Raw genomic sequence first — 13755 nt, forward strand, 5'->3', positions numbered from 1 at the left:
CAGAGCTCGGTTTTCAAACAAACTTCCGGTTTTCAACATAGAAAGGCATATTTAAAGCCGAAGTGCTGTCCAAATTACTATTTTAACCCCCGGTTAACTTAAGGTGAGTTCAATATATAGAAACAATTGTATGTTATGTGTTATATGTGTTATGTGCTTTTCAGTATTATCATTCTGAGTTATTTTCTTGTGTTATTCGCTATGTTTATAGCAATTGTAATACCTTTGACCATGTGACCAGTGAAAGGACTTAGATTCAAATTGGTACTGGTACGTAGCCTCTGGCCATGTAGAGCATGTCTCCGTAAGAGAATGACTTCTATTCTATGGCATTGGCATATGGTTAGACAGGACTATTACCAGAATCTTCAATTCAACATTCAACTTTTTTTTGCAATATCTCAAAACAAAATCTTAATTTTCTCTCCAGTTCTTCAACATGTTCAAGATCCCAGATCACCAAGTTGCAGGACACGTGGCGGGAGCTGGGAAACTCGGTCCTCTTGTGGATGATTCAGGTCGTTTCTACAAGCCACTCCAAGATGGAAAACGTGGAACAGAAGAAGTATCTTTCTATGAATCCTTCTCTTCCAACACTCAAATCCCAGAAAAAATCCGTAAGTTCTTCCCTATCTTTTATGGCACCAAGATCATGAAAGCATCAACTGGAATCGAACACCCTCACATAATCTTACAAGATCTTGTTTCATCTCGCTTGTCACCCTCTTTAATGGACATCAAAATCGGGGCCAGAACGTGGGCCCCAGAAGCTTCTGAAGAATACATTACAAAATGCTTGAAAAAAGACAGAGAAAGCACAAGTGTTTCACTTGGATACAGACTTTCAGGGCTTCGAGTCTTTATAGGTGATGAATTAGGGTTTTATAAACCTGAGAGAGATGTGATGCGTAAAGCTGGACCAGATGATGTTAGACTGTTTCTTATGAAATTTGTTTCATCTAACCTGGAATCGGGATCGGAATCGGAATCGGAATCAAAACCGGATTGTTCTTTGGTAGCTTCTGTTTATGGTGGAGATAATGGGATTTTGTCACAGTTGTTGGAACTGAAGGCATGGTTTGAGGATCAAACTATGTATCATTTCTATGCTTGTTCGTTACTTTTCATGTTCGAAAAGGGGTTGACATCAAACCCAGAAGTCAAACTTATCGATTTTGCACATGTTGAAGAAGGAAAAGGGGTTATAGATCATAACTTCTTGGGTGGACTTTGTTCTTTGATAAAGTTCATATCTAAGATACTTTCAGACACAAATGATCTCAAGAATGGTCTGATTGAGCCTTAGCTGACAACATTTGAACTTTTAATTCCCACTTTTTCATAATTGTCAAGACGATGTATTTCCATTTCATTTGAACCAAGATTTGCTTACTGTATGAACCTTTTTTTATATATCTGATTCTATTAAGTAGGTATATATTGTATGAAAAGCACAAACATATAAGAAAGAAACTAATATCGATAAAAAAAAAACATTTTTTTATTTTTTATTTTGACATCTTTAGTTATAAAAAAAATCTAGTGGATGGAGCCCATTTGTTGAATATAATTAAGATAACAACATGATATCTTTCTTGATAGCAATACAGACATTCTTGAAACTTAATCCAACATGAAGACTAGTAGATGCAACATTACGTTTATAAGTACCCAATTTCATATTTCAAAAGAAGAAAGCCTAATAAACTCCAAAAAAATGTCAAACTTAAATCTTCTCTTCACCATTACCATTCCCTTGTTATTCAACTTCTATATTTCACCCACAAACAACGATAAACTCCAAGACATGTGCCCAACCGACACCTACTCTCATAGAACCATGTTCATCAATGGCTTCCCTTGCAAAAACCCATCAAACATTACAACATCCGATTTCAAAAATTTACAATTAAGCCACCAAGGTAGCACCGATACGTTCCTACGCTCGTCTGTAACCCTAGTCACTGCTTCTGAGTTCCCGGGGCTCAACACTTTCGGGTTATCAACGGGTCGAACCGATTTAGAAGTTGATGGGTTAGTGACGCCTCACACGCACCCAAGGTCAAGTGAAATGATATTTTTGGTAAAAGGCGTTGTGATTGTTGGGTTTATTGATACGGATAGTAAACTTTTTCAAAGCATTTTGAGGGAAGGTGATGTGTTTGTGTTCCCAAAAGGATTGTTGCATTATTGTATGAATAGTGGGTTTGAAGATGCGATGTTTTACTCGGTGTTTAATGCGCAAAATCCAGGAGTTGTTGATATATCGAATGCTATGTTTGGGGATAAAGCGTCTGAAATGGTGAAAATGGCAATGGCGAAATTGGTTTCGCTTACTAAAGTTGAAGATGTTCGTGTGGATGATGGTTATAAGAATTTTTATGATGAACTTTAGAATTATAATGTTGGGTTTGGTTTTTTTGGATTTTGGTGCTTATAATGTGTCATGTGTGTGTATATGAATGGATTGATATATTGGCATATGTATATACTTCTTAAAATGAAATACTTCAATTTATTGAATTTGTTTCGAGTTTATGTGGTTGTAGATTGTATTCGGTAGACTGAATCATTTAATATTAATCAGTTAGAGGTTAGGTATTACCGTTTTAGAAGAAAATGCTAATAATTTGGATAATTTCCAAGTTTTGCACAAATGATTTTAGGTGTGAGCATCCAGACCGATGGACATTGATATTGGTTTTAAGTTGTCGGGCCGGTTATTGGTTATTGGTTTTACACTATATTGGTTCCGGTTTTTTACCGTTTCGGTTTGTCGGATCCTGTTTTATGCAAAATTTAGGGAACTTCAATTTGAATGAGTTTTTAAATTTTCAAACGATTTTTCGAAAAGAAGTGTTTCAGATTTCGAATGCACCAGATACCAGAGAAGAGATATTTTAGGAGTACAAGTTGGGTCAAAATTGATGAAAATACTAATTCAATCCTTAAAAATAAGAAAATACTAATTTAAATGTGTTTTTAATACTTATATCCCTAACATTATTATTTGTAAGATATATATTATAATATTATTATATTAATAGTTGGTTGTACTTTAAATTTAAAGATTTGAACATCTTAAAAAAATATTATTATTATATTGATTCTATTTATAAAAATGATAAGCTTAGTATATATATATATAAAGAGAAGTGTCACTCATGAATTAGCTTTGTCCTAGTGATTTCAACTTGATAGAAAATTTAAATGTTTATCCTAGTGTGACTGGTCCTAGTAATTGAAAAGAGAAAACATCCTCCTTCTGTATTAAAAAACAGATAAAACACTTATTTGTAGAATTACACGTAGGTTCCTCCGCCATATTTTTTTCGTATAAGTCATTTCATTATCTAACAACTTGCCAATATTATAATACTACTAAAAATATTAATCATGAATCGTCTTTCATAACATGAAACTCAAAGGATACTCTGTTATAGTAAAAACACTTGTGCAAAATAAATAATACTATCCATTAAATTCATTTCCTGCCAGGCCCAGCCCATAACAATACTTTCAGCAGGCGGGAAATTACGCTTGATTAGCGGGAGCATGACGCCCGCAGTTACAACTTACGTCGATGACTCGTCGATTTCAAACGAAATCTTCTACCTCCATTAATTCTCAAACCACAAGGTCCTGCATCTGTTCTACAAGCTATTTTCTCAAATATGTTTAATTTCAGGTTTATTATTTGAATTTGATTTGTCTGATCATCTTAGGGCTTATAACTTCATTTTTATTATTCCATTTTTCGTCTGCTTGATTAATGATTTCTTCGGTTTATATGTTTTGGTTATGCTTTGTTTGAACCTTTTTTTTTTTTTTTTTTTTTTTTTTTTTTATCGTCCGAGCAATTTATTTCTGTTAGTGTTGAAGTGTTTAAAGATCGTAAGGTTAGAGCTTCTCATGACAGTCGTAATGAAGCTTAGTTTATGTAACAGATTGATGAAGAAATCCAAGCGAACACACGCACCAAAGCGTGAAGATGGGGATGATATAATCAGTAAATTACCTGATCATATTCTCCTCTTGATTCTTTCACTTCTTCCAACCACCGAAGAAGTAATTCGAACCCGCATTTTATCTACACGATGGAGGCATTTGTGGACTTCAATTCCCTCTCTAGACATAGATTACTCCCGACGACATAAACCCCCAAAAACATTCAAAAAGAACAAATTCAAAAAGTTTGTTTTTTGGGTTTTGGCAAACAGATCCTTCGATTTAGACAGCTTTCGATTATGCTGTTCAAATTACTACAGTATGTCAACAATAGCGCAATGGATTAACATCGCCATTACCAGAAACGTGAAACAACTTGAGTTGAGGTTTTGCCCTAGAAAGAAGTCTGAGGATATCGAGTTGCCTCATTCTCTGGTGACTTGTGGTTCACTGGAGATACTAAGGTTGTTTTTGTCCACACATCGTCTAAGTATGCCTGGTTTTATAGGGTTTCCAGCACTTAGGGTTCTTGAGTTGAACAATGTTGAGTTATTCCACAATGATTTCCTTCAAGATTTTCTCATAAACTGCCCATTGCTGGAGGATTTGAGTTTGATAAACTGTTTGTTAGACAAACTTATCTTTCTTGTTATAAACTGTCCAAAGCTCAAGAATTTGAGAATTGATAATAGGAATAAGGCTGAGTATTTGAACAGATTTGAATATGTGGGGTTGTGTAGTTTGGTTATGCTTTTCTGCCCAAAACTGGTGTCTTTGGAGTTTGGAGGTCATATAGCTGATAAATTTTTCTTTCAAAGTCTTGATTCCTTGAAGAAAGCTGTAATTCACTCTGAAGATACACTGCTGGATGAGTTTACTTTTGACCCAATAGGTGACACCATTCGTGAGCTGTATGCTGGAATTTCTCATGTGGAGTCTTTATCGATTAGCCATCATTTTGTTCAGGTAGATGCTTATTCCTTTTTTGAATGAGAGGGTAAAATGGTCATTTTGTCTCATTAAACCACTTTACCTATGAAGAACTTAATGAAAGAAAGAAAACCCGAAAAAGCCCTAATTGTCCCTGAATTATGATATAGGCGTTGCATCTCCCTGTATCTCTACCTAATTTGAAGACTTTGGAGATAACAATTGATGCCCTCATCATGGATTCAATCATTGAATTTCTTAAATGTCTTCCAGATTTGGAATCTCTCCATTTAATCGTTGAACAGGTATTCTCATATCATTTTTTTAAATACATTTTTCAAGAATTCAAAACTTATGCTTTTGTTTGAATGATCTTAGCGATTTTTTACATCAAGATTTGGGGACTTAGATCAAGAAGACAGAAGAAGAATCTTGACTTGTCATCTGAAAAAAATTGAGTTTCTTGAATTTGATGGAGAAAATACAAAACTAGAAGTAGCAGCTTTCTTATTGGCTCATGGAGATGCAATGGAGGAAATGGTGTTCAGTTGGAGTAATGAAGCTAAGTATGATGCTTTGTCTATGGAGAGTTTGAAAAAAGTGTCAAATTTTCACAAGGCTTCTTCAAATGTCAAAGTGATTACTCTTTTAAGGACTGATGCTGCAAGATTTTCTGATAATATGTAATGTAAGTAAGTAGCTAACTAGATTTCTTGGTTTCATGTGGAGTTGGATTTGGATTTTTGCTTCATTTTCACTTATTATTAGAAAAATATTTGTTTTTTTGTCCTTTTTAGAATGATGTCTGTGATGATTCTGACTTTCTGAGTAGGGAATTTTGTTGGGAGATGTATTAAGATTTGGGTTAAATGCATAGCATTAATTAGGTCGAATTTTATAATATTCAATGTAACTTTGTCATGTAAAATTGAAACCTATATATATATATATATATATATATATATATATATATATATATATATATATATATATATATATATATATATATATATATATCATTTTGACACAATATGGGGAACATTCAAGAAAGTATATTGTTTAAATAAAATAATACATTATCTTACACAGGAATTCGTTCCCAAGTTTAACAAAAGAAAAGAAGAGAAAATAAGAGAAAAAAAGTATAAAAATTTCTTTCGTGTTTCTGAGTTTGAGAGAAGTGGAAGGAAAATGAATCACTTTGTTCTTTTTTTCCAAATCCTCCTAAAATTGAAAGGAAAGTTAGGAGAGAAAATGGTCATCTCATTTCTTTTGCTTCCTTCCACTTTCCTTTTTTAATGAAACTCAAGAACATTAATTTTTTTTTTTTAATTTTATTCTTATTTTCACCAATTTCCTTTCCTTTCTCTCGTTAAGTTGAACTTGGGAACGGGGTGTAATAGTTTATTGTCATATACATTATCTTACATAAGAATCAGCTAAGAGCCATGAAGACTTCTTACGAATAGTTTATTGCTTGGTTCCACTAGTGACGATTAGGTTTAGAAGCAATGAGACTCCACAAGCCAATAGGAAATAAGTTACCTAATTAATCATCGACACCTGATATATTTCCACCAATTGATTGACTTTATAAGCAAATATTTCCAGCTTCGATAAGGTTATCAACAACAAACAAGCATGGGGGCGGAGGCATGAGTGGGCAATCTTGTCTTAATACCAAACAAACCTACGTGGGGTTAGAGTTGTTTTGTGACTAAGCAGTTGTAGCTTATATATAAGTTGCAAGGGATCACATCTTAATTGCTTAATTCCTTATGGAACTTTTGTTCTCCCTTCTTCCCTAAGGAGGATTGAAATTCTTAACCCTTCTAGGATTTGTAGATTTTTTGATCTTGTTCTTTTTTTTTTTTTTTTTAATTAAGTTTGTGCTTTTGGTGATCTTGGTGTAATACCATTAAAGAGATTCTGGTTTGTGTCCTTTCATCTCGACAACGTGGAAAAACAAGGTCTTAAGCAAGGAGATCATTAGAATCAAAAGCGGTATGTACATTCTCACATTATTATAGTAGTAGTTGCAATAATAGTATAAAACTTAGATCCTCTAAGTTGTATGAACCTATAGGAATTTTATTATACTTCTGCTATTAGATTCACATGTTTAAATTGCTAGAAAACATATCACTTTGGCTAACGGAAAAGATTTTAGATTCCATGTTTTATGTTTTATTCTAAAGAAAAAATGTTCTCCCTCATCATCTTTATTTCTTTTAGGATTCATCAAATTAAAACATATTATCATCATCTCTTCTAATATCCATCTATCCATCCACCCACCCCAACCTACATACACTACACCTACAAACCCATGCCCACCCCACCCTAACAAATTTGTATCGTTATATACCAAATACACAAATAATATGTAATTGTAACCGATGGCGTATGCAATTGTATACCAGCTGAACTACCTGTCTACCTCCTCTATACCCTATGTTTAGGAATGGCAATGGGGCGGGTTCGGGGCGGGGCATGGATTCCCAAACCCGCCCCGATAACTTTCGGGTATCTTATCGGGGCGCCCCATTGGGTTTCGGGTATCTTATCGGGTTTACAACAACTGATAACGAAATCTTTATTCTCTTTTAGGGTACCCCAATGTCTTATAAAATATACATGTTCTAGCAACTCTTTTAAATTAAAAACATGATGCATCACTTTAATAAAATAAATTAGACGTTATATAAAAAATTATTTGATTTAAGTTTTGTTTAATACGTCAAAACACATAAAAATGATCATTAACACCAGATTGTTAATAACTAAAAAAATTGTCCACGATAAGTATTTAATATTTGAACGTGTACAATTAACAGCAAATTTTTTTGAACATATTATATATATATATATATATATATATATATATATATAATCGGGGCGGGGCGGGACGGGGCAAGGTTAACCCACTCCCTGCCCCGAACCCGATAAAAAACCCGATAACGACCCGTTACCCGATCCGAAATGATCGGGTTTCGGGTTTCCCCGTCGGGTTCGGGTTTTTTTTGTCATCCCTACCTATGTAGCTATGATGCAAAAATATTTCCAAAAAAGCATTACAAACATATTACAAGAAAACTTCTACGGTTAATAAAAAAAATGAGAACGCTCAAAAAGCTACAAAAGCATTATCATTACTTTCTTGGGAAAGGAGTGAATTTTATGTCTCTTTAACGTAAATTAAAAAAAGAACTACATGAATAATAAAATTAATTAATTAATAAATTTATAAGAGCACAATAGTCCTTTCAAGTTAGATGATGCTTCAACAAAGTTTCCTAGTATATATATATATATATATATATATATATATATATATATATATATATATATATATATATATATATATATATATATATATATATATATATATATATATATATATATATATATATATATCATTCTCCTATTGTAAACGAAATTTCATGATATATGTCAATGAAATACAATGGTGGGAAAAAGTGATTAACATGTAAATGATTAATTGTTTAATATATTAGTCATGGTTTTTGATTTAATACATTTAGTTATTTTATACAAATTAAATTAACTAAAAAATCGAAAACAAAACACAAACATATACAACTATCCAGATTATATGTATCTATACATAATTATATATTTTTGGTTAATTTAAACTCTTGAAATCAACATAACATTATTTTTTTATAATTTATAATTTATAAAAATATCTGACTATTTAATATAAAGTCTAATTACGGATAACTAATTCTTATTTGATAACAATATTTTAATATAATAATAAATATTTTCCACAAAATTCAAAATTTATTTTTATAATATATATTTTAAAATTTAATATTTGTATGTATAATTTATTTATGAAGTAGGAGTTGGACCCTCACATGTTGCAGTGAGATCCTAGATTAACGATGAATCATGTTATTTAAATTTAAAAAGTACTATATTTCTTACCTAAAAATATTATTTGCAAAACATATTCATTTTAAATTTAAAAAGTACTATATTTCTTTACACACAACACAAGGTTAAATAGTTTATTGAATTTGACAATACATTATATCCACACATACATTAGAGGTGAACTGGTTTTTCTATGATGCTAAGTTAGAGGCAATTCAATATTTTAATATCATGTAAAAAAATATATATTCGTAAAAAAAACTAATTTTATAAAAACATTTCGTATAAAGTAACGTTGTAAAAAATTATGTTTTATAAAAATCAAATTTTAAAGAATATGTAAAACGAAACTTATAAATAGATCTAAGGAAATTTTTTAAAAGAAATTTGACTTAATATCCTAATAACAACTGAAGTTGGGCTAAGATGTTAATTAAAAAAAAAAAAAAAAGGGGGGGGGGGGGAGGGGGGGGGGGGGGGAACAAATCCTTAACAGATTAAAAATCCTCGCCAAAAATGTATTAGAAGGAGGGACCATAAAGAAAGAGCAATCAAATACCTAACAAAAACTAAAAGAGTAAATTACACGAATAGCCCCTATGGTTTGCAGTAGTTTATACGTTTGGTATTTAACTTATTTTTTTTAATTTCAAAGGTCCTTACTATTTGTTTTTGTTACGCAAGTGGTCCGTACTGTTTGTTTTTGTTACGTGTTTGGTCCCTATTTTACCTAGAAATATTATTATTTAAATAGAAAACAATGATAACATAGATACAATAAGGTGAGAGATATGAGGTTAGGGTGTATTTATTTAAATAAATTAAAAAATCAAAAGAAAAATAATATTTTTAGGTAAGACAGAGATCAAGCACGTAAAAAAATAAAAAGTAAAGATATTTCAAGTTAAAAAAAATAAATTAGAGAACAAATATGTAATTTACCCTAAACCATAGGGATCATTCGGTAACCAAAATCTTTAAAAAAAAAAAAGGTTAAAACTGTAAAAATGGAAAGTAGGTGACCAAAATAGTAAATGATATTATAAATGTCGACGGCCAAAAGTGTAAAATGAAAAAGCAAGGGACCATAAAATAAAAATAAAGGATCAAACATGTTACCGTTCAACAAGTTGGTAGAATATATCGAAGGATGGTATTCTGAATCAACGGGCTTGTACCTGTTTGCGTCTTTGCTACCGTTCATTCAAATCCATTCACGTTCTCTCTCCATCTCTATCAAACCTCGCAAGAAAAGAATTATTTATTTTTTAGGTAATCAATCAACAATTTTCGCCTATTTTGTATACTGCATTCAATGCTTAATATATTTAGTTCGTAGTTAATTGAATTCGGCGTTTGATTTCCCATCCATTGGTGCTGATTAATTCCCGAAAATATCATTGATTGGGGTTTCGTTCGTGCATTGTAGAATAAACATAATTTGACGTTATATTTCTCTTTTAGAGTTGGAGTTCGTGTAGAAATCATGGATTCTCATCTTTATGTTGACTATGAGTTTTTTAGGGGGGGCAATCGATCAGTCTTATATATCTCTTTAACGTTAATGGACGATCAGCGTAATGCATACCATATGTTCGACTATATGTTTGAGTCAAATTGATTACGTTCTTATAAGTTATAACTGTTGTTTTGATCATAAAGTACTGTAAGATCTTCAGAAGCACATGAAATAGGCGAAACTTTTACATTCAATCAACCAAGAGATGAAAAACATGAATTACATGTTTTGAAATACGATTGTAAACCTAAAGTTGAATTCAGAATTTCAGATCTGATGTATGTCGACTAGATAAACAGTTGACCACCTAAAAAGTTTTATGAAGCATATGTTCTCATTCTCTTTGTTTAGTGGACCTTTCAAACGCTATTACAACTTGCAATTTGTTTCAATACCAGAATCTTAACATTCAACTTTTTTTTGCAATATCTCAAAACAAAATCTTAATTTTCTCTCCAGTTCTTCAACATGTTCAAGATCCCAGATCACCAAGTTGCAGGACACGTGGCGGGAGCTGGGAAACTCGGTCCTCTTGTGGATGATTCAGGTCGTTTCTACAAGCCACTCCAAGATGGACAACGTGGAACAGAAGAAGTATCTTTCTATGAATCCTTCTCTTCCAACACTCAAATCCCAGAAAAAATCCGTAAGTTCTTCCCTATCTTTTATGGCACCAAGATCATGAAAGCATCAACTGGAATCGAACACCCTCACATAATCTTACAAGATCTTGTTTCATCTCGCTTGTCACCCTCTTTAATGGACATCAAAATCGGGGCCAGAACGTGGGCCCCAGAAGCTTCTGAAGAATACATTACAAAATGCTTGAAAAAAGACAGAGAAAGCACAAGTGTTTCACTTGGATACAGACTTTCAGGGCTTCGAGTCTTTATAGGTGATGAATTAGGGTTTTATAAACCTGAGAGAGATGTGATGCGTAAAGCTGGACCAGATGATGTTAGACTGTTTCTTATGAAATTTGTTTCATCTAACCTGGAATCGGAATCGGGATCGGAATCAAAACCGGATTGTTCTTTGGTAGCTTCTGTTTATGGTGGAGATAATGGGATTTTGTCACAGTTGTTGGAACTGAAGGCATGGTTTGAGGATCAAACTGTGTATCATTTCTATGCTTGTTCGTTACTTTTCATGTTTGAAAAGGGGTTGACATCAAACCCAGAAGTCAAACTTATCGATTTTGCACATGTTGAAGAAGGAAAAGGGGTTATAGATCATAACTTCTTGGGTGGACTTTGTTCTTTGATAAAGTTCATATCTGATATACTTTCAGACACAAATGATCTCAAGAATGGTCTGATTGAGCCTTAGCTGACAACATTTGAACTTTTAATTCCCACTTTTTCATAATTGTCAAGACGATGTATTTCCATTTCATTTGAACCAAGATTTGCTTACTGTATGAACCTTTTTGTATGAAAAGCACAAACATATAAGAAAGAAACTAGGATCGATAAAAAAAACATTTTTTTATTTTTTATTTTGACATCTTTAGTTATAAAAAAAATCTAGTGGATGGAGCCCATTTGTTGAATATAATTAAGATAACAACATGATATCTTTCTTGATAGCAATACAGACATTCTTGAAACTTAATCCAACATGAAGACTAGTAGTAAAGCTAACTCCAAACCCAAAGTATTTCTTCCTTTAGATGCAACATTACGTTTATAAGTACCCAATTTCATATTTCAAAAGAAGAAAGCCTAATAAACTCCAAAAAAATGTCAAACTTAAATCTTCTCTTCACCATTGCCATTCCCTTGTTATTCAACTTCTATATTTCACCCACAAACAGCGATAACCTCCAAGACATGTGCCCAACCGACACCTCCTCTCATAGAACCATGTTCATCAATGGCTTCCCTTGCAAAAACCCATCAAACATTACAACATCCGATTTCAAAAATTTACAATTAAGCCACCAAGGTAGCACCGATACGTTCCTACGTTCGTCTGTAACCCTAGTCACTGCTTCTGAGTTCCCGGGGCTCAACACTTTGGGGTTATCAACGGGTCGAACCGATTTAGAAGTTGATGGGTTAGTGACGCCTCACACGCACCCAAGGTCAAGTGAAATGATATTTTTGGTAAAAGGCGTTGTGATTGTTGGGTTTATTGATACGGATAGTAAACTTTTTCAAAGCGTTTTAAGGGAGGGTGATGTGTTTGTGTTCCCAAAAGGGTTGTTGCATTATTGTATGAATAGTGGGTTTGAAGATGCGATGTTTTACTCGGTGTTTAATGCGCAAAATCCAGGAGTTGTTGATATATCGAATGCTATGTTTGGGGATAAAGCGTCTGAAATGGTGAAAATGGCAATGGCGAAATTGGTTTCGCTTACTAAAGTTGAAGATGTTCCTGTGGATGATGGTTATAAGAATTTTTATGATGAACTTTAGAATTATAATGTTGGGTTTGGTTTTTTTGGATTTTGGTGCTTATAATGTGTCATGTGTGTGTATATGAATGGATTGATATATTGGCATATGTATATGCTTCTTAAAATGAAATACTTCAATTTATTGAATTTGTTTCGAGTTTATGTGGTTGTAGATTGTATTCGGTAGACTGAATCATTTAATATTAATCAGTTAGAGGTTAGGTATTACCGTTTTAGAAGAAAATGCTAATATTTTGGATAATTTCCAAGTTTTGCACAAATGATTTTAGGTGTGAGCATCCAGACCGATGGACGTTGATACTGGTTTTAAGTTGTCGGGCCGATTATTGGTTATTGGTTTTACACTATATTGGTTCCGGTTTTTTACCGTTTCGGTTTGTCGGTTCCTGTTTTCGGACCCGTTGGACCGGAATTTTAAGAAGCATAATCTTTTTCAAATCTTTTATCCTAATCCATGTAATATTATTTCCATCGGTTCTCCCCTCCAATTTCATCCCTAAGTCAGGGCATCAAAACCGAAATGTTTTCATTTTTTCTACATATTGTGTAATATGTGAAAATCTTTCCCTAAGACCCTAACATGAGGTTTTGTGTTTGTCACATATTCATTGAGTTATATAGTCTTACAAAGATGAAGACGATGTATCTCATCTAAACCTATGGATAGCAACTGCTTCATCGACACCATATGCATCACATGTTGTACCGGTCAAAAAACCAGAACACTTAATCGGTCTGGTCCACGGTCCGTTGATTAGAGCCGGCAAAAATCGACCCAACCTACCAACCTAATCCAAAATTAGCAGGTTGGTTGAGATTTTAACACATTTACTTTAAATGGGTCAACCCGTCTGATCTGTTTAGTTAAATAGGATAGGTTGCGAAAAAGTCTCAATCCGTTTTCAACCCACCAATCCTTTTAACTTTAATATATGTTTAATTTAATATTTATTTGAATATTATCATGTATTAATCGAAGTATTAATTTATAAATTAAAATATTGTATTATTATTTGTATTTTAAAAAAATGTA

At 32.8% G+C, this 13755-nt stretch overlaps 3 protein-coding genes and 2 pseudogenes across 5 annotated transcripts; all 5 read left to right on the top strand.

The window, feature by feature from the left end:
• The first annotated feature begins 377 nt into the window (after positions 1 to 377).
• LOC145042646 (inositol polyphosphate multikinase beta pseudogene) lies at positions 378 to 1397 on the top strand (annotated as a pseudogene).
• Positions 1398 to 1717: 320 nt separating this feature from the next.
• LOC145038767 (germin-like protein subfamily 3 member 4 pseudogene) lies at positions 1718 to 2517 on the top strand (annotated as a pseudogene).
• A 995-nt stretch (positions 2518 to 3512) lies between these two features.
• Positions 3513 to 5779, top strand: LOC145038768 (F-box/LRR-repeat protein At3g26922-like). 3 transcript variants are annotated; one of them, XM_078987018.1, is made up of 4 exons: positions 3513 to 3639; positions 3948 to 4914; positions 5049 to 5183; positions 5257 to 5779. In XM_078987018.1, the coding sequence occupies exons 1-4, from the start codon at positions 3584 to 3586 to the stop codon at positions 5563 to 5565; spliced, it is 1467 nt and encodes a 488-aa protein (XP_078843144.1). In that variant the 5' UTR covers positions 3513 to 3583; the 3' UTR covers positions 5566 to 5779. The 3 variants fall into 3 exon arrangements, with proteins under 3 accessions (XP_078843144.1, XP_078843145.1, XP_078843143.1); XM_078987019.1 differs by having other exon boundaries at positions 3528 to 3688; XM_078987017.1 differs by lacking the exon at positions 3513 to 3639 and having other exon boundaries at positions 3791 to 4914.
• Positions 5780 to 9918: 4139 nt separating this feature from the next.
• Positions 9919 to 11791, top strand: LOC145042647 (inositol polyphosphate multikinase beta-like). The gene is made up of 2 exons (XM_078991106.1): positions 9919 to 10053; positions 10760 to 11791. The coding sequence occupies exon 2, from the start codon at positions 10769 to 10771 to the stop codon at positions 11627 to 11629; it is 861 nt and encodes a 286-aa protein (XP_078847232.1). The 5' UTR covers positions 9919 to 10053; positions 10760 to 10768; the 3' UTR covers positions 11630 to 11791.
• A 204-nt stretch (positions 11792 to 11995) lies between these two features.
• LOC145042648 (germin-like protein subfamily 3 member 4) lies at positions 11996 to 12848 on the top strand. Its single transcript, XM_078991107.1, has one exon. It carries the CDS (start codon positions 12043 to 12045, stop codon positions 12718 to 12720), a length of 678 nt encoding a protein of 225 aa, XP_078847233.1. The 5' UTR covers positions 11996 to 12042; the 3' UTR covers positions 12721 to 12848.
• Positions 12849 to 13755: the final 907 nt, after the last annotated feature.

This window comes from Lactuca saligna, chromosome 4, assembly GCF_052625555.1.
Source record: "Lactuca saligna cultivar CGN05327 chromosome 4, ASM5262555v1, whole genome shotgun sequence".
In the NCBI taxonomy this organism is placed as follows: domain Eukaryota; kingdom Viridiplantae; phylum Streptophyta; class Magnoliopsida; order Asterales; family Asteraceae; genus Lactuca; species Lactuca saligna.